The sequence below is a fragment of the Sorghum bicolor genome, chromosome 1 (assembly GCF_000003195.3).
Source record: "Sorghum bicolor cultivar BTx623 chromosome 1, Sorghum_bicolor_NCBIv3, whole genome shotgun sequence".
Lineage (NCBI taxonomy): Eukaryota > Viridiplantae > Streptophyta > Magnoliopsida > Poales > Poaceae > Sorghum > Sorghum bicolor.
The window spans coordinates 51,887,472-51,908,656 of NC_012870.2; the positions used below are offsets into that span (position 1 = coordinate 51,887,472).

Sequence of the window (21,185 nt, forward strand, 5' to 3'; positions counted from 1 at the left end):
AAATCGTTTTTGTTTGCCTCAAAAAAGTTTTTAGTAGTAGTAGTGTATATCTTTCTCTATTTTTAGAGCTTTGAAAGAAGCTTTGTATCTTGTACAAATTATTACTCTTTCAGTACAAAACTATAGGTAGGAGTCTCCTCTGGTGAGGGTTTCAAAATAAAATACCTAACCACTAACGATGGTTATTATTTATCAACGCTAGGTTTCTACGATGTTGAGCAATGATGAACATGGATGAACACTACTACTTCAGTTTTTCTAGTACCCCATGGAAACTTCATAGAAAACAAGAAGTTAGCCGCCAACTATTTAACTTTTTTTTTTCTTAGAATAGAGTTTATGAAGGTGTGTTAGATTGGAGCAGAGCAGTGCCCAATTAGACCCCAGAGACCATTAAGTACTAATCTACAGCTAGCTCGACGCGTGAAAAGTCACATCAAAGAGGCAAAGAATAATCTCCGTGATTAATCCCTTCTGTATCTAATGAAGTAAGCAGAATAGTCGTCATTTCTCTTATCTATAAAACCTCACCATAAGATACGATCTCTAAAATAAAATTAGAGCGTTATATCGACACTAAAACAAATGGAGTTCGCCTGGCCTCTCCTCGCTGCTCTCCTCCTTCCTCTCTCCTTCCTACTGCTCTACCATGCCAAGAACGGTGGCAAGGCCAGCCGCCGCCTGCCCCCAGGGCCAGCCGCCGTGCCGGTGCTCGGGAACTTGTTCTGGGTGAGGCTCCATGGGATCGAGATCCTGCGTGCCATCCGCCGCTTCCACGCGCGCCATGGCCCGCTGCTCACGCTCCGCATCGGCTCCCACCTCGAGGTCACGGTCTCCGACCGCCACCTCGCGCACCTGGCGCTCGTCGAGCGCGGCGCCGCTCTGGCCGACCGCCCAGCCTCCGCGTCCCGGGACCTCCTGGGACTGAACTCCTCCACCATCTCCACCTCCAGCTACGGCCCGCTGTGGCGGATATTCCGGCGCAACTTCGTGGCCGAGGTCGCGAACCCGGCGCGGCTCCGGTTGTTTGCGCCGGCTCGTGCGGCGGTGCTCGCCGAGCTCACCGACAAGCTACGCCGCCGGCAGGAAGGGGACGGCACCATAGTGCAGACGTTCCAGTACGCCATGTTCCGCCTCCTGGTGGCCATGTGCTTCGGCGAGCGGCTCGACGAGCGCGCCGTGCGCGACATCGCCGCAGCGCAGCGTGACCTGCTGCTATATTCGTCAACCAAGATGAGGGTCTTCGCCTTCGTCCCCGCTGTCACGAGGCGACTCTTCCGCGGCCGCCTGCACGCCATGATCGCGATGCGTCAACGGCTCAAGGACACGTACATGCCGCTGATCGACGCGCGTAGGCGGCGCAAAAATAATCTGGGAGTGGGAGGAGCCGCCGCTGATCGCGACATGGTAGAAGATGAAGGGACGCAAACACAAACAACGCTGCCGCACTCGTACGTTGACACGCTGCTTGACATCCGGCTCAACGACAACGATGGCGACGGCCGCGAGCTGACGGACGACGAGATGATCGCGCTGTGCTCCGAGTTCCTCAACGGCGGCACGGACACCACGTCCACGGCGCTGCAGTGGATCATGGCGGAGCTGGTCAAGAACCCGGGCATCCAAGACAAGCTCCACGACGAGATCAAAGCCACCATGACGACCAGCGGCGGCGGCGGCGGCCCGGATCACATCTCCGAGGAGGACGTGCAGAGGATGCCGTACCTGAAAGCGGTGGTTCTGGAAGGCCTCCGGCGGCACCCGCCGGGGCATATGGTGCTGCCGCACGCGCCGGCGGAGGACATCGAGGTGGGCGGGTACGTGATCCCCAAGGGCACGACGGTGAACTTCTTGGTGGTGGACATGGGCATGGACGAGCGTGCGTGGGAGCGGCCGACGGAGTTCGCGCCGGAGAGGTTCCTGCCGGGCGGCGACGGCGAGGATGTGGACATCACGGGCACTAGGGAGATCAGGATGATGCCGTTCGGGGCTGGGAGGAGGATCTGCCCGGGCCTCAACGTCGCGACGCTGCACCTCGAGTTCTTCGTGGCGAACCTGGTGCGCGAGTTCGAGTGGCGGCAGGTGGAGGGGGAGGAGGTGGACGTGGAGGGCGAGAAGGCCGAGTTCACCGTCGTCATGGCCAACCCGCTCCAGGCGCGCCTCGTCCCCAGAGCAACAGATTAGAAGGCAAGGAGGCCCCCTGTTTACGCGCTTGCTTCATTTGTTGGACTGCGTCACGTATGGTTTAGCTTTATCTGTGTCTGTATTGGAAAATAAATCAATTATACTACTAGTGCCTCTGTCGGAAAAAAAAATGCAGTTGTAGGTCACAGTCAAAGTCTTAATAAGGTTCAGCAAGTTTATAAAAAATAATATCAAAATAAGTACATATAACTCTAAATAGTTATACTATAAAATTATAAAATAACAACTTAATAAAAGCTCGTCTATTTTTCTTCCACCCACGCGGCCACTCCCCTGTCTCCCTTCCCATGCCTGCGCCCATCTTCCACCTCCTCTCTCTCAAATTCATGGCAGCCTCCTCCCCAGCGTGTGTTAGGTGGCCTCCTCTCCGATGGCAGTGCCTTTTGCCCCCACCCGTAGCCACACACCCACCACGCCCCATCCCTCTTCTTCCCCAACTTCGGCGGGACTTAGAAGAAGGGGTCTGGGGGAGGAAGGCCGACCAAGGACTGGGCTAGGTGGCTTAAGGGCTGTGGCGGCAGTGGAAGTGGTCGGGCAAGATCAGGGCGGGCCGGGGGTGTTGTGGCGGTGTTGGCTGGCGAGCATTGCCATGGTGGCAGGGCAGTTAGACTGCGACGGCTGGACGGTCGGACTAGAACTGCAAGAGGAAGAAGAAGCAAGTGTGCAAGCGGGACGAAGAAGAAGCAACCATTAGCCTTGCGGCTAGTCTAACACACTTTAGTCCTATCAAAAATATAATGATACTTATTAGATTGTTTGACCTTAAGTTATTTCAAAATTGTATTCTTTCTTCCACATGGTGATAAGTACCAATATGAATTGGCAAGGGATTGGCCTAATCTTCACAACAGTAGGTTCATGAACAAAAGATAACTTGCTGCGAACAGCAGGGATAACTAGCTTTATACCTCGCAAAGGATAGATGTGACCAAGCGATGGGGAGAGAGACACTGAAATTACAAAGACTTCAACTCGATCTCTAAATAACCGCGGAAGCACTCCGAAACTAATCCATATAAAACGGTGCAGCTGTACTAGAAATCATAGCGCACGAACTAGGGAACCTCAGAGAGATCTCTCACAAGCCCAAGAAGAACTCGCAAGAACAAAGGTGTGTAATACAAATTTATTTTCTAGTAACATAGAGGTGATATTTATACTATGCAAGTCTCTAAGATAAATGTGAACTGATGGGGCCCCATTGGGAGGTGGAAGGCCAACTGGCTGAAGCATTCACGAGGTGGTCTTTTGTTCTCACACATCTTGTGGGCTTCTGTATAGCCTTCGGTAAATTAGTCATTACTCTCTACTCAGGAATCTAAATGAGGAGCCATTTGTTGGGTTGGAAACTAGACGTGACATGCTTTCCAGCCATGTATATGGTGACCCAATCTCCCTCTAAGATGGTACAGTTTTGCACAGAAATTGGAGGCTTTTGTAGTGTACTCCTTGGTCTTGGTGCATCATGCTTCTCATCTTGGGCAACAATCTTCGTGTCCTTGGCGTGACCCTTGTTGACGGTCCTTAAGTACCAAATATAATAATCAAATAAATAAAGAAAAGGATCCAAATGCAACCAACACCCAGACTTAGGGTTTTATCTGACAGAATTCCACGAGTTTTGGTGTTTGTCTATTTCTATAGGGGGTTATCAGGAAATATGGAAGAAAGGCCCACACGTCGGGTTTACATAGAGATATTAACGTGCCGCGCAATTTTCTATCATCTAGAAGACTCCAGAAGCCACGGGAACGAATGGAAAGGCGATCGGGCCCGGGGTCAGGGCGCCTGCCCTTCCCCCTTGGGTGCCCGCCCTGTTGCAGAGACCAATCAGGTCCCGTCTCGCGGATTACGCTCCACCAACCTAAAGGATCAAGGATAACAGTTCAATCAATGTCGGTTTGATCCGACGACCCAGATTCACTTGAGGGGACTATATAAGCAGACCCCCTGGCCCCTAGAGGAGAACAAGTTCATCATAGAGTTGAGAGGTGCCCTCAAAGAATAACCTTTCCTCTTCATAGACTTAGGGCTTAGCATCCAATGTGAGAGTAGACTAGTTCTACTAGATTGAGAGAGATAGAGTGGAGGTGTAGATCGGAGGAAGCCCGGCCTGTCGGTGTCTACTCCGAGGTTGTACCTGTGGGATCAAGTCTTCTAACCCGAGGCTTGCTCCTAGGATTCTTCAGTATTTCGACTTCTAAATTCTAGTAAGTTCTTTGTTCTATTGTTCTTTGGTTTATGAGTTTACTTTGATCTCTTCACGTAGAGTTTAGAGTAATCATCTCTAGCATAAACGTGGTGTTTGGGCTAGGATACTCATAGATATCCCCTGACTAGCTGGACCGTGGTAGTAGCGAGGAACGTGACATTTCTGAGTTACCTTTGTAGCCCATATCCCGTTAGCAGTATATATAGGGTTTTTAGGTGTGGGTCGAACATCCTTTGTGGTGTCTAGATTCCGTGAGCCTCCCCAATAGAACACTAGATCATCCTTACCAAGGTTAGAACGAGATTACGGTTGTAGTCTTCTCTATACATCACTCATATCGAGTCTCATAGTTTGTAGCCTAAAGGGTAGTAGGAATTGATTTGGTTAGTCAGATGCACGCTTTCTCCCTGTGGTAAAAATATAAATACAATACTCTAGATAACCTCCCAGGTGAAGTGCTCACCGATATCCGTGCGCTTGCGGATCATTTCCTGGTGGCGTTACCAAATATCAACAAGCATTTCTGGCGCCGTTGCCGGGGAGAAAGACGGTTTGCTGAGATAACTTTAAGTCTTGCTATTATCTTGTATTATACTTTTATACTTTTATTCTTTTATCTTTTTATTTTTTCCATCTTTATAGATAACTCAAATTCCACACCTATTATTAAATTTTTTGCACCTTCAGAGACCAGCCATAGACCATGGGAGTCAACAAGTCCTTTCTTTGCCCCTAATTATGATCTGTGTTCGGAGTTGATTGCAATAGGTCAAAACCAACCCTTTTCTATAGCTGAGGTCCTATCTTTTAATCAAGAAGATAATGAACTTTTAGCTACACCTAGGGAATCTGTTAATCTTTCTATAAATTCTGGTTTAAACCTAGCACTACAAGACCATGTTTTTTCTCGATATTGTCACATTGGTCTTAATCATATAACCTTTGGTAGAGTCTTTCTTTCTTTATCTATTAGTAAAGGAAGGTATGTCTTCATTCATGGACATCCTTCTTGCACTAGTCTTCATAAAAAATTCCTAGAGATAGAGAAGGAATCATCTCCCAGACAAGGAAAGGAAGTTTCAATAGCCGATTTCCAAACATTTCAATCCCATGATTCGGCTATCCAACCCATCTTTGAGCTTAATAATTTCTACTATGCTCTTTCTCTTGAACCTCCCGATGATCCTATGAATCTCTCTAGACATCCCATGTATAAGAGTCACCAAGACCATAAGGAGGATCGAGAAGAGCAACATCAATGGCTAGAGGGCATTAAAAATCCATGTGCTATCACCATTGAATGGATGGACAAGGAAGAAGCCTTAATGGATTCTGACTTGGGCTCGATTTCAAATGGTGAGTTCTTAACTCCCTTTGAAGATGAGATTCATCCAACTACAGAAGAGGACATAGGCGAGACAAATCTAGGAGAAACTCCGAACATTCAGATTGGAGACTGTCACACCCATATTTTAAGAACAAAATAGGATGCATAAAAGACTCATATGTGCCCCAGAAACAGTCACACACATAAGTAGACAAATCTCAAATGTACCATTGTAGTGTTTATTACATAGCGGAACATAATATATATCACATAGTCTCATACAAAAATGATAATAAGATTAAACAACGCTCTCGACCGAAGCTCAACACAGGGACACTATTGATTGGTTGACTCCAAACCTAATACTCATAGCGATAGTCCTCATTCCAATCATCATCATTAGCATAACCTGGGGTGTTGGGAAATTTCAAGAGTGAGCACATATCGTACTCAACAAGTATAACCAGGGGTTCATGAGGCTCAAATAGCTGACACTGGTTTGACTGCAATTAGCTTTTAATGGTGGATAGCATGTTCATAATTATACAACAAATGTCAAGGTAGCATAAATAATCCATTAATCACATGATCAAGTGTAAGCATAATTAATTTATAGCATAAACGATAATCAAATGAACATAATAACATAATAAGCTCATCATCTTAATGTAGATGTCCCCAAGGTCGCTCCTGACTGTGAGCTCGGCTAGTATACTAGTTTTAACACTCTGTAGAGGTTGTACATGAGTCATGAGTTACCCTTTCGCCCGAGGTAGCTAATCTCTTAACCCCCTTCCCAGGGAGGTCGGCAGGGATCACTATGAAGCCTTTCAAAAGTTCGTCTAACATGTTAGGGCCGCAAGGTTTCCTTTGCGCGCAGATATAGATACCCCCCTTCCGAATGGCACAATGACGCGCAGCCTATACACATAGGTGTTGACACCGTTTTTGGACACGTACCCAGGATCGGTAGAGTGTGGATCGGCAAGATAGGGCAACAGTAACTGGTCTGCAGGAGAGTTGCCGATGAGGGTGGTTGCCGATGAAGGGACAACTGAATGTGACTAAGTCCATGGGTGGTGATGTGTTTATACCGATGGTCAGCATTAACCTGTGCCGATGGCTACGATGAGGGGTCTGCCGATGATTCGGAAGAAGAACCTGAACGTTGCCGATTGGCCTGTGGTGGTGTCCCAGTTTGTCACGGGAGGATAGTTTTATGTTTTCCTTAGTTATTCTGTTTAATTTGGAATTCGAGTTCTAGTCGTGTCTGATTGTAGCTCTTTGAGTAGGGTATAAATGTAGACCCTAGGGCCTTATAATCGACATAATCAATCAATCAAACACAAGTTTTTACTCATATTCCAGCATCTACTTTTTCGACGACTTCGTCATTTTTTTCCTTTTCATTACGAGTTCTTAGGAGTTCGTCGACTTAAGCTCGACGTATTCTCAAGTTCCGCGTGAATACCTCTTGGCCGTGGCATCCGGGCGCATCGCTGTTGTCAGGACCAAAGTATTCGAGTTATCACGTTTGCCGATAGTGAGGTCAAATCGGCTGGCACGCCTTAACATTTGAATCGGGTATTAGCCCTTTGTGTTTGCAGATCCAGCTTTTGTATCAACACATCTTTTGGCACGTCCAGTGGGACTAGATTCAAGATCAAGATCAACATGTCGACTACTGAGTTCGACTTGGAGAACGTCATCCCCGTGATAGAAGCTAGCCTCAAAGATGAGCAGAAGCAAGCTATTGCAAAAGCCATGGAAGACTACAAATAGCAATGTTTGAAGTCTTTCAGCATCAACAGGAGTGGCGAAGTGATCCAAAAAGAAGCACTGCTGGCACCTCGGCAGGTTACCTTTGACGCCAATCCTGGTAAACTTCAAGACATGGTTGATGGTGTTGTTAAACGTGCCTTGATCAATCAAGCTGGTGTGCTGTCCAATACAATTTTCAATGTCGTGGTTAGAACTTTCAAGGAAGGACAATTGCCACCAAATTATGTGGGCCCCTCTCATCATCAGCCAGGGTCACCGGTGGTCACGGCTCCATCGGCTGCAACGGCTACTGCGGGCACAGAAACCACTGTCCCTCCAAGCACGCTAGGAGTCACTAACGCGCAATCTACGCCGATGACGACCAATCCATAGACTTCTGATGGGCAGATCAAGCTTGCTACAGATCTATTGGCATCGGCAATGTCGGGATTGGTTCCTTCTCCTAATTGGTGGGGTTATGGTATGCCCCCAGAGCTGAAGACACCTAGTACGTCTCAGATGACTCATGTGAGAGGCAAGGCTCCTATGACATCGGCACCTCCAAATATGCCGATGAATTAGAGTCCCCAGTATACTACAACCACTACTGCAAGGCCTTACACTGAGAATTCTCAAGCTCCAACGTTCCAGATGCCTAACGCATTGGCAGATTCAATGCTGACGCAACAGAGGTTTATGACTTAGCCAGGGTATGTCAATTCAATGATGATGCCCAATTACCAGTCATCGGCAGGTCTTATGCCGATGAATGCTAATAGTGGATGGCCTGAGCAGCAAGTTTTTCCACAAATATCCCAATAGAATCATCAGGCTACAGGTTTTCAACAAGGCCAGATCTACCCTGGATTCCAGAACCAAGGGTTGGTCAATCAGCCGATGAATCTCGGCCAGCAGATTGGTGGTCAGCAGATCGGTGGTCAGCAGTTTGGTGGTCAACATCTTGGTGGTCAACAGATCGGCGGTCAGCAGATTGGTGGCCAAATGATTAACCCAATGTTCCACGCAGATCGTGCACTGCACAGACACGTGGAAGCGTATCAGCAGATCCCAGATCCGCAACCGCCTCATCGGCAAGATGCCGATGCTTATTGGGCCGATAAGATTACTGAAGTAATGAGAGACCAATTTGGAATAAAACCCAAAGTCAATACTTACTCTTATCGGACACCGTATCCTCCTGCATATGATTTAATCCCACTTCGAAACCAGTACAAAGTGCCGGATTTTACTAAGTTTTCTAGGCAGGATGATACATCGACCATGGAGCACGTCAACAGGTTCATCATTCAGTGTGGAGAAGCTGCTAACAGGGATGAGTTAAGGGTTCGCTTGTTCTCATCATCATTATCTGGATCGGCTTTCACTTGGTTTATATCATTACCTCCTAACTCAGTGATTACTTGGGCCGATCTAGAGAAGCAATTCCATAAATACTTCTTTTCTGGAGTCCATGAGAAGAAGATCACCGATTTGGTAAAATTGAAGCAACGCAATGATGAATCGGTTGAAAGTTTTGTCCAAAGGATACGGGTGGTCAAGAACAAATGCTATAGTCTGGTTTTGGATGATCGGCAGCTAGCCGATTTGGCTTTCCAGGGTTTGTTGCCGCATATCAGGGACAAGTTTGCATCTCAAGAGTTTGAAAACTTAAGTCATTTGGTGCAGAGAATTTCTGATCAAGACATCAAGCCTTTTGAGCCCAAGAGAGCCTAGAACAAAAAGGTATCGTTTGTGGATGAAGCAGCAAGCTCGGACTTTGATGAGGAACCAGTCATCGGCTTGGCAGAATGGGTAAAGAATAAGAAGCCTATGTCTTGCCCTTTTGGGCATAAAGATCCAGAGAAGTTCGCATTTGACATCACTAAAGCCGATAGGATATTTGACTTTCTACTTCAGGAAGGTCAGATCAAATTATCACCCAATCTTGTAATCCCATCGGCTGAGGAATTAAAGAAGATGAAGTACTGTAAATGGCACAATGCAACTTCTCACGGCACCAATGAGTGCAAAGTTTTTAGACAACAGCTGCAATCGGCTATAGAATCTGGGAGGATCAAATTTGACAGCTCCAAAACTCAGAAGCCGATGAAGATTGATCAACATCCTTTCCCAACAAACATGCTGGACGCTAAGGGAAAAGCCAAGGTCTTGACATCGGAAGCAGCTGAAAGAAGTGCATCGGTGGATCCTCAGCATCAGATCACTATTGTCGATGCAAAAGGAAAAGGCTTAATCTAGGAAGGAAATGGCTCAGGAAGGCCTCCCCGATCTGGTATTGTGATAACCCATAGAAGGCCTCGGGAGATTTGGCAGCAACGTGAGGATCGGTATGGGCGCCAGCAAGAAGACTATCATCGGGAAGAGGAAAGACGCCGACAAGAGTGGAATCGGCATAGGGATCACTGGAATTGTCCGTTCTTCATCCATTGTTAGGAGGAAAATATCAAGCTTCCTACTGTCAGAGACTGCTCGGAATGTAATGGTTATGATCGGTATGACAGATCAAATCGGCAGTATCAGAACAATAACCGCCGGTTTGATGGGCCAATTAGGGGGAGAGCGTCGGTTCATGATCGGCTGGGGGGCAGGCTCAGCGTGCATGACAGGCTTGGTGACTGTGTTGAATACTTTCCCGATGAACTTGAGGAGATGGCTAATGCACGAGTTCCCGATGAGTTCATATTTTACCGGGATGCCAATACTTATCGGATGGAGTCAAGGGAAAATCGTCGCCCATCGGTGAAGCAGCAACAACTTCCTCCATGGTGTCCAGAAGGGTTGACTAGGACACAGAAAAGGAGGCTGCAGCGTGAAAGACGAGAAGAGTTGAACAAGGGCGAGAACTCTGGCCAGTCTGGGGATCAGCAACAATCAGATCCTAAGGGAAAAGGTCCATCCGCAGATGTCAACATGGTATTTATGTTGCCGATGGAGTTCCTTGCGCCGTCCAATGATGATGAGTTGGAGTTTTCCGACCAAATAGCTCAGTTGGCTCTGGATCCGATGACGGCCATCTTCGAGAAGCCTGCCGATGATGAAAGGCAACATCTTAAGGCTCTGTTTGTCAAAGGAAGAGTGGATGGTCTGCCGATGACTAAGATTTTAATTGATGGTGGGGCTGCTATCAATATCATGCCATATGCAGTGTATCTGAAGCTTGGAAAAGGAGATCCGGATTTGACCAAGACCGATATGATGCTCAAAGACTTTGAAGGGAATGTGTCTCCGGTTAAGGGAGCCATCTGTGTTGAATTGACTATCGGCAGCAAGACCTTGCCGACAACTTTCTTTGTGATCAGTGGAAAAGGTACTTATAATCTACTGCTAGGGAGAGATTGGATTCATGCCAATTGTTGCATACCATCAATGATGCACTAATGCTTGGTCCAGTGGGTAGGCGACAAGATCGAAATTGTCCCGAGAGACTCTTCCTATGTTATTGCATCGGCAGAGGCAGACACCTACGAGAGAACTAGGTGTATTTTAGGAGAAGTTTGGGAAAAGGATTTTCTCAAAGTTGCCGATTATGAAATTCCACCGATCCAAGCAGTCGGTTCTGATGAAGGTTTTTAATGGATAGGTTCGCCGATGATGGAAAATTAGGCCAGGGATTCACATCGGCCGATGATTTGGTAGAAGTAGATATAGGTAGTGGTGATAAGCCTAGACCTACTTTTATTAGTGCTAAATTAGATTCTGAGTGTAAGCAACAGTTAACCAATTTGTTAAAGGAATATAAAGATTGCTTTGCTTGGGATTATACTAACATGCCTGGTTTAGACCGATCAATTGTTGAACATCGGTTACCTATCAAGTCTGGATTTCGGCCACATCAACAGCCAGCTCGCCGATGTAATCCTAATATTCTTCCTGATATTAAGGCCGAAATAACCAAACTTATTGAAGCTAAATTTATTCGGCAGTGTCGGTATGCCGAGTGGATTTCCAATGTGGTTCCAGTCTACAAGAAAAATGGGAAGCTTCGGGTTTGCATTGATTTCAGGAATCTCAATAAAGCTACGCCGATGGATGGCTACCCAATGCCAGTTGCCGATCTATTAGTTGATGCTGCGGCTGGGCATCGGATCATCAGCTTCATGGATGGTAATGCAAGATACATAAATATTCATGGCCGAAGAAGATATTCCAAAGACTGCATTTAGATGTCCTAGTCATGTTGGGTTGTTTGAATGGATAGTCATGACCTTTGGCTTGAAAAATGCTGGTGCTACTTATCAAAGGGCTATGAATTTTATATTTCATGAGTTCATCGGCAACCTGGTGGAAATTTATATTTATGATGTGGTGGTTAAATCTGGAGACTTCACAAAGCATCTTGCCGATTTGCGAAAGGTGTTGGAATGCACAAGGAAGCATGGTTTAAAGATGAATCCCAATAAGTGTGCATTTGGTGTATCGGCAGGACAATTTCTTGGCTTCATGGTGCATCAAAGGGGGACTGAAATTAGTCGGAGATCCATTGATGCTATCAACAAAATAGTTGCCCCTACCAACAAGACTGAGCTCCAATCCTTGATCGGCAAGGTAAATTTTATTAGGAGGTTTATATCTAATTTATCATGTAAAATTCGTGCTTTCAGTCCTTTACTTAAGTTGAAAGCCGACCAAGAGTTTGTCTGGGGGGAAGAGCAACAATTGGCCTTGGATGAAATCAAGAATTATTTGGTAAATCCCCCAGTTCTGATTCCACCTCAGCAAGGGAAGCCTTTCAGGTTGTATTTGTCTACCGATGGGATGGTCATCGGTTCGGCTTTAATTCAAGAATTTGAAGGGAAGGAACGTGTGATTTACTATTTAAGCAGGAGATTGGTTGATGCTGAGACCAGGTATTCGGCCATTGAAAAGTTATGTTTGTGTGTTTATTTCTCATGTATTAAGTTAAGACACTATTTGTTATCGGCCGAATGCACTGTCATATGCAAAGATGACGTGGTCCGGTATATGCTGTGTATGTCGATTATGAGTGGCAGAATCGGTAAGTGGATTTTGGTACTGTCGGAGTTTGATTTGCGTTACGAATCGGCTAAAGCGGTTAAGGGATAGATTATGGCCGATTTTGTGACTCAACATTGCGGTACAGTGGAGACTTTGGAAATTGTACCTTGGACGCTCTTCTTTGATGGATCCACGTGTGACCGGGGGGCAGGAATCGACATCGTGTTAATTTCCCCTCGGGGAAGAAAGTATGAATTCTCTTTGCCGATTGTTGCCACGTCAACAAATAATCAAGCTGAGTATCAAGCTTTGATAAAGGGGTTGGAATTACTAAGGGAAGTTCATGCTGATGCTATTGAAATCTTTGAGGATTCTATGCTAGTTATAAATCAATTGGCTGGAAGCTATGAATGCCGAAGCGAAGTCCTGATAACTTATCACGAAAGGAGTATGCGACTGTTAAAGGAATTCAAGGACTTCCGATTAGAGCATGTTCCTCGATTGCATAATGAAGAGGCCAATCGGTTGGCTCAGCATGCCTCGAGATATCAGCCCATGATTAATACAATATCGGCAATCGGTGCCGATGATTGGAGAAAGGAAATCATTGATTACTTAAAGGATCCATCCAAGAAAGTTGAGAGACGTGTTCGGTTTCAAGCCACTAAGTATATGCTCCTTGAGAATGAATTATATTATCGAACTATTGATGGGATTCTTCTCAAGTGTTTAGGTGATGATGAGGCTAGAAGCTTGATGGGAGAAATCCATGCGGGAGTGTGTGGAGCACATCAGTCGGCATTTAAGATGAAATGGATGATCAGAAGAAACGAGTATTATTGGCCGACTATACTTGAGGATTGCTTTAAGTATTTCAAAGGGTGTCAAGGATGTCAGAAATTTGGCAATGTTCAAAGAGCACCCGCATCGGCCATGAATCCTATCATCAAACCTTGGCCGTTTCGAGGATGGGCTATTGACTTGATCGGCCAGATTTATCCGCCATCCAGCAAAGGACATAAATTCATCTTGGTTGCCACCGATTATTTTACTAAGTGGGTTGAAGCTATTCCTTTGAAGAAAGTTACATCGGCCAATATGATTGATTTTGTGAAAGAGCACATTATTTACCGATTTGGAATTCCCCAAACAATTACTACCGATCAGGGTACTATGTTCACATCGGGGGAGTTTGATGAATTTGCAATCGGTATGGGAATTAAAGTATTAAACTGTTCTCCTTATTATGCTCAAGCTAATGGGCAGGCCGAGGCGTCTAACAAAGGAATTATCAAGCTTATTAAGCGGAAGATTGAAGAAAATCCTAGGAGGTGGCACACGTTGTTAAATGAAGCTTTATGGTCATACCGGATGGCTTGTCATGGATCGACCAAGGTTTCACCTTATCAGTTGGTGTATGGGCATGATGCAGTGTTACCTTGGGAAATTAAGACTGGGTCTAGGCGACTATCTTTTCAAGATCAATTGACTGCCGATGATTATGCTACTTTGATGATAGACGAGCTGGATGATTTAGCAGGGCATCGGCTAAGGGCTTTGATGAGTATAGAAGAGAATAAGAAGAGAGTTGCCAGATGGTATGATAAGAAGGTGAAGGCTAAAGAGTTTGCCGATGGAAACTTGGTACGGAAGCTAGTCTTACTGATTGGGACTAAAAGTTCAAAATTTGGGAAGTGGTCTCCCAATTGGGAGGGTCCCTATCGGATAAAACGATCTGCTCCTGGCAACGCCTATATCTTAGAAACTCTCGAAGGAGTTGAATTTCCCAGGGCATTAAATGGCAAATATCTGAAGAAATATTACCCTAGCATATGGGTCGATGCATAAAAGTTTAAATGCCGATAACATTCCTATCGGCTGGATCAAAGTATGTCTGGGGGTAAAACTCAGTGTTTTAAAAGGTGCCGATAACAGTCCTATCGGCTAGACCAAAATATCAGGGAGATTGGAAAGAAGAAGAGTGGGGTATGTTGCCGATGAAGAGTTCACATGCTCAATAGCACCTGGATCGTCGATATGGCGCGCAGACGGATCTGGTTGGCTTCTTCTGTCTCCTTCATATCATCATCGGCAGAACCCTCCACCGGCTTCAGCTTCTTCTTCATCTGCAGTGCTGTGCGGGCTTGGACATTTCGCTCTTGCTCAAGAAGCTTGATTGTTTCAGGCAGCTGGCTTTCTCTTGTTGGGCTTGGGACAAGGTTTCTTCTACCTGTTTAAGTTCTGCCAACAGGGCTTCCCTTCTTGCCGATAGGTCAGAAATCTTTTGCTTCAATACATCTCCTGAGGACTTTAAGATGCCGATGTTCTTGTGCTTCTCATCAGCAAGGAGCTTCACTTTCATCATCTCCTCAGAAAGCTGAGCCTGAGCTGCTCTGTCGGCAAGACGCTGGGTAGTCTTCTGATATTGCAGCTGACGGCTCTCTAGATGTGCAGCTTGAAAAAGGGTTTCTTCAGCATCGGCAGGAATTTGGCCTCTGAGGGTCTTGAACAAAGCCTTGGCCGGATCGGAATCATCAACCAACTGGGCTGTGTCTTGATGAAGGAGGGCCGATAATTCTTCCAACTTCGCCCTGATTTCTGTCGATGTGACTCCAACTGCTCGAGAAGAGCTTGCCTCCTCACCTTCATCTTCAGAGACATCGATGGCGAAGGAGAACAAACTGTCAGGAGAGTCCTTTTCCTGAAAAGGGAATGAAACAAGTTATTCTATGGTCAAGTATTGATAAATAATACAGACAGAGTTTGGGTAACTTACTTGTTTCAGGGCAATCTCTCACCTCTGACTAGATGATGCCGATAGAACCACGGGCGGATCGGCTGGGGTTGCCGATGGGACTACGTCAGCTGAAAGATTAACAGAAGTAATTATAAAACAGGAAAAGTAGGTTCATCGGCAAAGATTTCATAGAGAGTATGTTACCTTGAGGAAGTGCAGTGCTTGTCTGGATCGAGGAAACTACCGATGCTGTGATTAAGCTTGCTGGATCGGTAGTCTGCTCGCGCACATCAGCCGATGTTTCTTCCGGCTGAGGTACTTCTGGCTGGGGCTCTTCTGGTTGGAGTTCTTCCACTTGGGGTGTTTCTTGTGGCTGAGAAGGACGTGGTACCTGATGTGTCTGGGTTTCTGGAGAAGAGGGAGAAGTCTCCACCGGGATCGGTGACCTTGGAGGAGGGGAAGGTATTGTTGTCCTCTGGCGCTTTGCCTGTGATCTGGTGCTCTTGGAGCCTTTCCTCTTCACTTGACTGGACTGGGGGGCATCGGCAGTCGTGCTTCTGGTCTTTGCCGATGTACTAGTGTCCTGGTACAACAATGAGAAGTTTGTGAGTACAAGTGTGATAGGTATGAGAATGGAATCGGTAAAGAAATTTGAAGGTTTACCTTGAAGGCTTGTGCCAAAGCAGAGGCAGCTACCGATGGAGATGTTTTTGTCCGCTTGGTGGTGACTTTCTTGAGACGTACACCCCGATGCATTATAGCAGCCAAGGTGGGAGCATTATTGCCGATCGAAGAGATTGGACCTAATGGAAAAAGATCGATCGGCTTGCCACTCCTGCTGACCGATGGTGGTGTGTTATCAACCTACATGTGACAAAGAAAAGGGGTTACCGATTGAAAAGAACAGTGAAGAAATTAAAACATCGGTATTAAGATACTTATGGTATTGTCAGGGACTTTGTACTGAGGATCAATCATGCCACGATATGTGAGAGCCGATCTGCAAAATAAATGCTCCTTCCATTCTTCCCACCATTGTTTGTACGCCTAGGTAATGAAGAGGGCCGGAATCCACTCTGACAGATCTGCATCTGTATCGGCGCTCGGTGGTAGTTGAGCTATCCTGGTCCACTCGAGAAGACTGGTGATGGTTTCCCTAGGTTTTATCACATCGACATAACAGAGAGCAATCGGTAGTTGACCGAAAGCTAGTTGATGAGCTAGTGCCGATGGGTTGTAGAATTCATAGGTCTGGTTGGAGGCTTTCCCACTACCAAAGAAGTTCACTGGTATGGCTCTCGGAGTGATAAGAGCCATCATCACATCATGATCTTTGTTGAGGGCATCATCGAAGGGGTGAAAGGTCAGACGAAATCTTGTGTCTGGGTCTTCGTAGGGCATCCATGCTCGCTGTTCTTTGGTCAAACCCTCGTAAAGGGTTTGAAAGAATCGGCTGACTTGATCTCTGTTACCTCCGGTACCAGGCAAGGCTATGACAGCTTCACCATAGTTTAAGGGAGGACGGGTTGCCGATTCTTCTTCATCTAGCTCATGATCCTCTACTATGTCTCTTGGGAAGCGCTGGGCAAAGAGGTCGAATTTCAGTCGCTTATGCATATGGAGGCTAAGCCACATGTTGATAAACCACCAAGGGCCCCCTAAGTTGCCGATGGACTCGCCGAGCAGAAGTTTTCTGGCTACTTGATGGAGGAGATGGTAGGCAGAGCCAAGTAGTTATTGGCCGAGGGGAATCGGCCACCATTAGCTAATCTCTCTGCTGCCGATAGGTAGACAGAGGTTGGTCCTGCCGATCGACCACAGAACACAAATTTGTCCAGCCACATGTTCAGAAAGGTGGTTTGTTCCTTTATGTTGACTCCCCCCGTTCTACTGTACTTCTGAATGTACCCAGACCAACCGCCGATAGAGCGGGTTTCCACCTTGGCACTAGGTGTGGCGTCAAATATGTGACTACTATCGGCAGTGGATACATCTAAGCCGGTGAGCATAAGCACATCGGCAAGAGTGGGAGAAGCAGGGCCATGACCGAAGACAAAAGCATTAAGTGTGTCTGACCAGAAATATGATGCAGCAATCAGCAGTGATTCATTCCTATGCATATCGGCAAGAGATAGCCTAATGCACTGGTCTAGTTTTCGTTCGCCCTGTTGATATTTGGTAACGCAATAAGGAAACGATCCGCAAGCGCACGGATATCGGTGAGCATTTCACCCAGGAGGTTATCCAGAGTTATCGTATTTATATTTTTACCACTGGGAGAAAGGGTGCATCTGACTAACCAAATCTATTGCTACTATCCCTTTAGGCACAAAGAATGTCTTTCGATGTGAGTGATAAATAGAGAAGACTGCAACCGTAGTCTCCTTCTAACCTTGGTAAGGATGATCTACTGTTCTAATGGGGAGGCTAACGGAATCTAGACACCACAAAGGATGTTCAACCCGCACCTATAAACCCTATCCTTCCAGCTAACGAGAAGTGATCTGCAAAGGTAACTCGGAATTGTCACGTTCCTCACTACTACCACGGTCCAGCTAGTCAGGGAATATCTATGAGTACCCCAGCCTAAACACCACGTTTACGCCAGTAATGATTACTCTAAACTCTACGCGAAGAGATTAAAGTAAACTCATAAACCATAAGAACAATAAAACAAGAACTTACTAGAATTTAGAAGTCGAAATACTGAAGAATCCTAGGAGCAAGCTTCGGGTTAGGAGAACTTGATCCCGCAGGTACAAGCTTGGAGTAGACACCGACAGGCCGGGCTTCCTCCAATCAACACCTCCACTCTATCTCTCTCAATCTAGTAGAAACTAGAAGATCTATTTCTACCTTACATTGGTTGCTAAGCCTAAAAAGAAATATTAATTAGAGAAGAGGTTTTCCTTCGAGGGCACCCCTCAGTCTCTATGATAATTTCTTCATGTCTCCTCCAGGGGCTAGGGGGGTCTCCTTATATAGTCCTCCCCTTCTATGCATTTTTGGGTCGATAGGCGAGGTGGTACTATGTTTTTCTTGATCCAATAGGTCGGTGGAACATCCCGAGCAAAGAGAGTCCTGTTTGGCATCCAACAGGGGGCGGGCGCCCAGGTCCTCAGGGCGGGCGCCCTGGGCCTGGCCCCGTTTCGCCTCCGCTTCGGTCTCGTGGCTTCTGGAGTCTTCTAGATGGTAGAAAATTGCGCGGTGCGTTGATATCTCTATGTAATCCCGACATGTGGGCCTTTCTTCCTTATTTCCTGATAACCCCCTGCAGAAATAGACAAACACCAAAACTCGTGGAATTCTGTCACATAAAATCCTAAGTCTAGATATTGATTTCATTTGGATCCTTTTCTTTGTTTAGTTGATAATTAAATTTGATACTTAAGGACCGTCAACAAACTCCCCCAAGCTTACCTCTTGCTTGTCCCTGAGCAAGGATGGACCCAAGAGTTTCTGCAGTGGTTTCATGCCTTAAAGGTACACACGCATTCAAGCAAGATCTCAACTCTGAGTTAGAATAAACTGTTAAGACTTAAAACTTACTCATTTTACCTTTCACCATGGAGCTTGTAACCTTCACTTGTGTCTTGAGCAGTTAAAAGATAGAACGGTCAAGTCAAGCGCCATGTTTCTTATTCTTGATCAGCTATAGCTCTGGGGTTTTTGCAGATTTTCAAATAAAACTCAGAGATTCCTTATATGACTCTCTCAGATCTCTCTTTTGTGGTATTTCTGGATCCTTACCAAGGCAGTAATGGTATATGCCTTCTCTCAAAGTATGTGGTATTTTTGGTATGAGGCATAGTGATATTGCCTTCTCTCTCACCTTACTCTAATAAGGTTTTGATATCTAGAGCTCATAGGTGGGAGACAGCTAATACATACTTACAAGACATTTATTGCATAGTCAAACCATGGATCCAGAGAAACAAATCAATAAGCCAAATCAAGATGTGCATGTGTGGCGAATGAATGGTGATAACAATGGTGAAAACAATGGTGGTGGTCTAATTCTACTTTTGCTCTTTTGAGGGGATACATACCTTCCTTGCTTTTTGAAACTTTATGAGGAGAATGAGATGCTCTTCTTTTTCTTTCCTCTCAGTTGGGTATCTTGTACCCCCAATTCTACTGTCGGACACTTGTCCATTTTTACCTCTCGTCTCACTTTTTCTTTCTTTCGAGGTTCCGGGCACTTGCCCCTTTTTATTTCCTCGTTTATATATTATTTTTATTTTTTTTCTCTTTTCTCTTTTTTTTTAGAGCACTCATCTCTTGAGATAATATAGCAAGTGGTAGTAACCAAAATATTTGGAGCATTTATTTCACAGGGAATAACAGGGATAGGAAAATGTTTTTGACTATTCTCTCCCGGATTAGGAGTAGAATATTTTTGGGTGATTCTGGAGATGGAAATGGATGGATATATGTGGATGGTACTTCCGGAGTAGAAGTAGCATATATGAGTGAACGTGCATGTGAATCTTGATTTAACCACATGACAAGTTCCTAAGTGTAGCTTCGTGTCATCCTGAATGGTTGGTACTTCCGTGGATGCGCAGCTGCTTTTCAACTGGCCTGGGGGGCTAACGTTGACCTCAGGCTGTGATGTACCTTGCCCTTTCGTCATTTGACTAAGTGCTGCTTGCACTTGCCTTTGAATCTCCGCCTGCATCCATTCTTCACGAGTTTTCTCGTGCTCTTTTGACTGCAGAACAAAAGCTTCTAGGCAGCGGATCCGCTCTGCCTCCTCATCCTTCTTTCTCTGGCGGCTTCTGTAGGTATCTTGATCGGCTTGGAATGATTGCAGCCACGGAACTGCCCCATAGCCTCTCGTACGCCCAACGTGCTCAGGATTTTCAAGCGCATAGGTGAGTTCATCCTTCTCCCTGTTAGGCCTGAACTCACCAGACTGAACCGCCTCTCATGCATGGACTAGTCTCTCTGCTGCTCTAGAGATTTCTTGGCCCCAAACTAGCGCCCCGGTGTCTGGGTCCACGCTTCCCCCATGACGGTAGAACCAATGCTTGAAGCGCTCGCTCCAATGCTTTGTTATTGTTGTTGACGGTCCTTAATGCTCACATTTAACTGTCAACTAATCATGGAAAAGGATCTAAATGGAACCAACACCTAGACTTAGGGTTTTATCTGACAGAATTCCACAAGTTTTGGTGTTTGTCTATTTCTACAGGGGGTTATCAGGAAATATGAAAGAAAGGCCCACACGTCGGATTTACATAGAGATATTAACGTGCCGCGCAATTTTCTACCATCTAGAAGACTCCAGAAGCCACGGCAACGAACGGGAGGCCGATCGGGCCCGGGGGCAGGGCGCCCGCCCAAGTCCCTTGGGTGCCCGCCCAGCTACAGTAACCAATCAGCTTCAACTTCGCGGATCGTGCTCCACCGACCTAAGGGACCAAGGAAAACCGTGCGATTAATGTCGGTTTGATCCGACGGCCCAGATTCATCTGAAAAGACTATATATGCAAGGCCCCCTAGCCCCAGGAGATCATACCTCTTCTACAAAATCAAAGTCAGGGTTTCAATTCTTCATCCAAGTAGAGAGGATCCCTCTAGTTCTTCTAGTTCTACCTCTAGTTCATCTAGATCTAGTTCTAGTTCATCTAGTTCTAGTTCTAGTTCCTCTAGTTCTAGTTCTAGTTGTAATCTAGAAAATAGGGAGAGAGAAGAGGAGAGCGGAGGAGGAGCCGGATGTTGGGTATTCTTAACATCATTACCAAAAGTAGACTAAGTTCTCTAAATCTAGTAACAGTGCCAAAAATGCCAAACCTATCCCTCACACCACTTAAGCCAAGTTGTCATCCCCAGCATGATATGAGAGACGCGGTATTGAAATATGCAATTGCTCTTCTAAATAAATAATGAATGGGATCTGCAAGCGCATAGATTAATACCGATGTAGCATTTTAACCGGGAAGTATTCCAGGTATCGTTAT

At 45.9% G+C, this 21,185-nt stretch overlaps 1 protein-coding gene across 1 annotated transcript; it reads left to right on the forward strand.

Moving 5' to 3' along the window:
* On the forward strand, positions 513–2,315 carry LOC8083588 (cytochrome P450 89A2). Its single transcript, XM_002464727.2, has one exon. It carries the CDS (start codon positions 586–588, stop codon positions 2,182–2,184), a length of 1,599 nt encoding a protein of 532 aa, XP_002464772.1. The 5' UTR covers positions 513–585; the 3' UTR covers positions 2,185–2,315.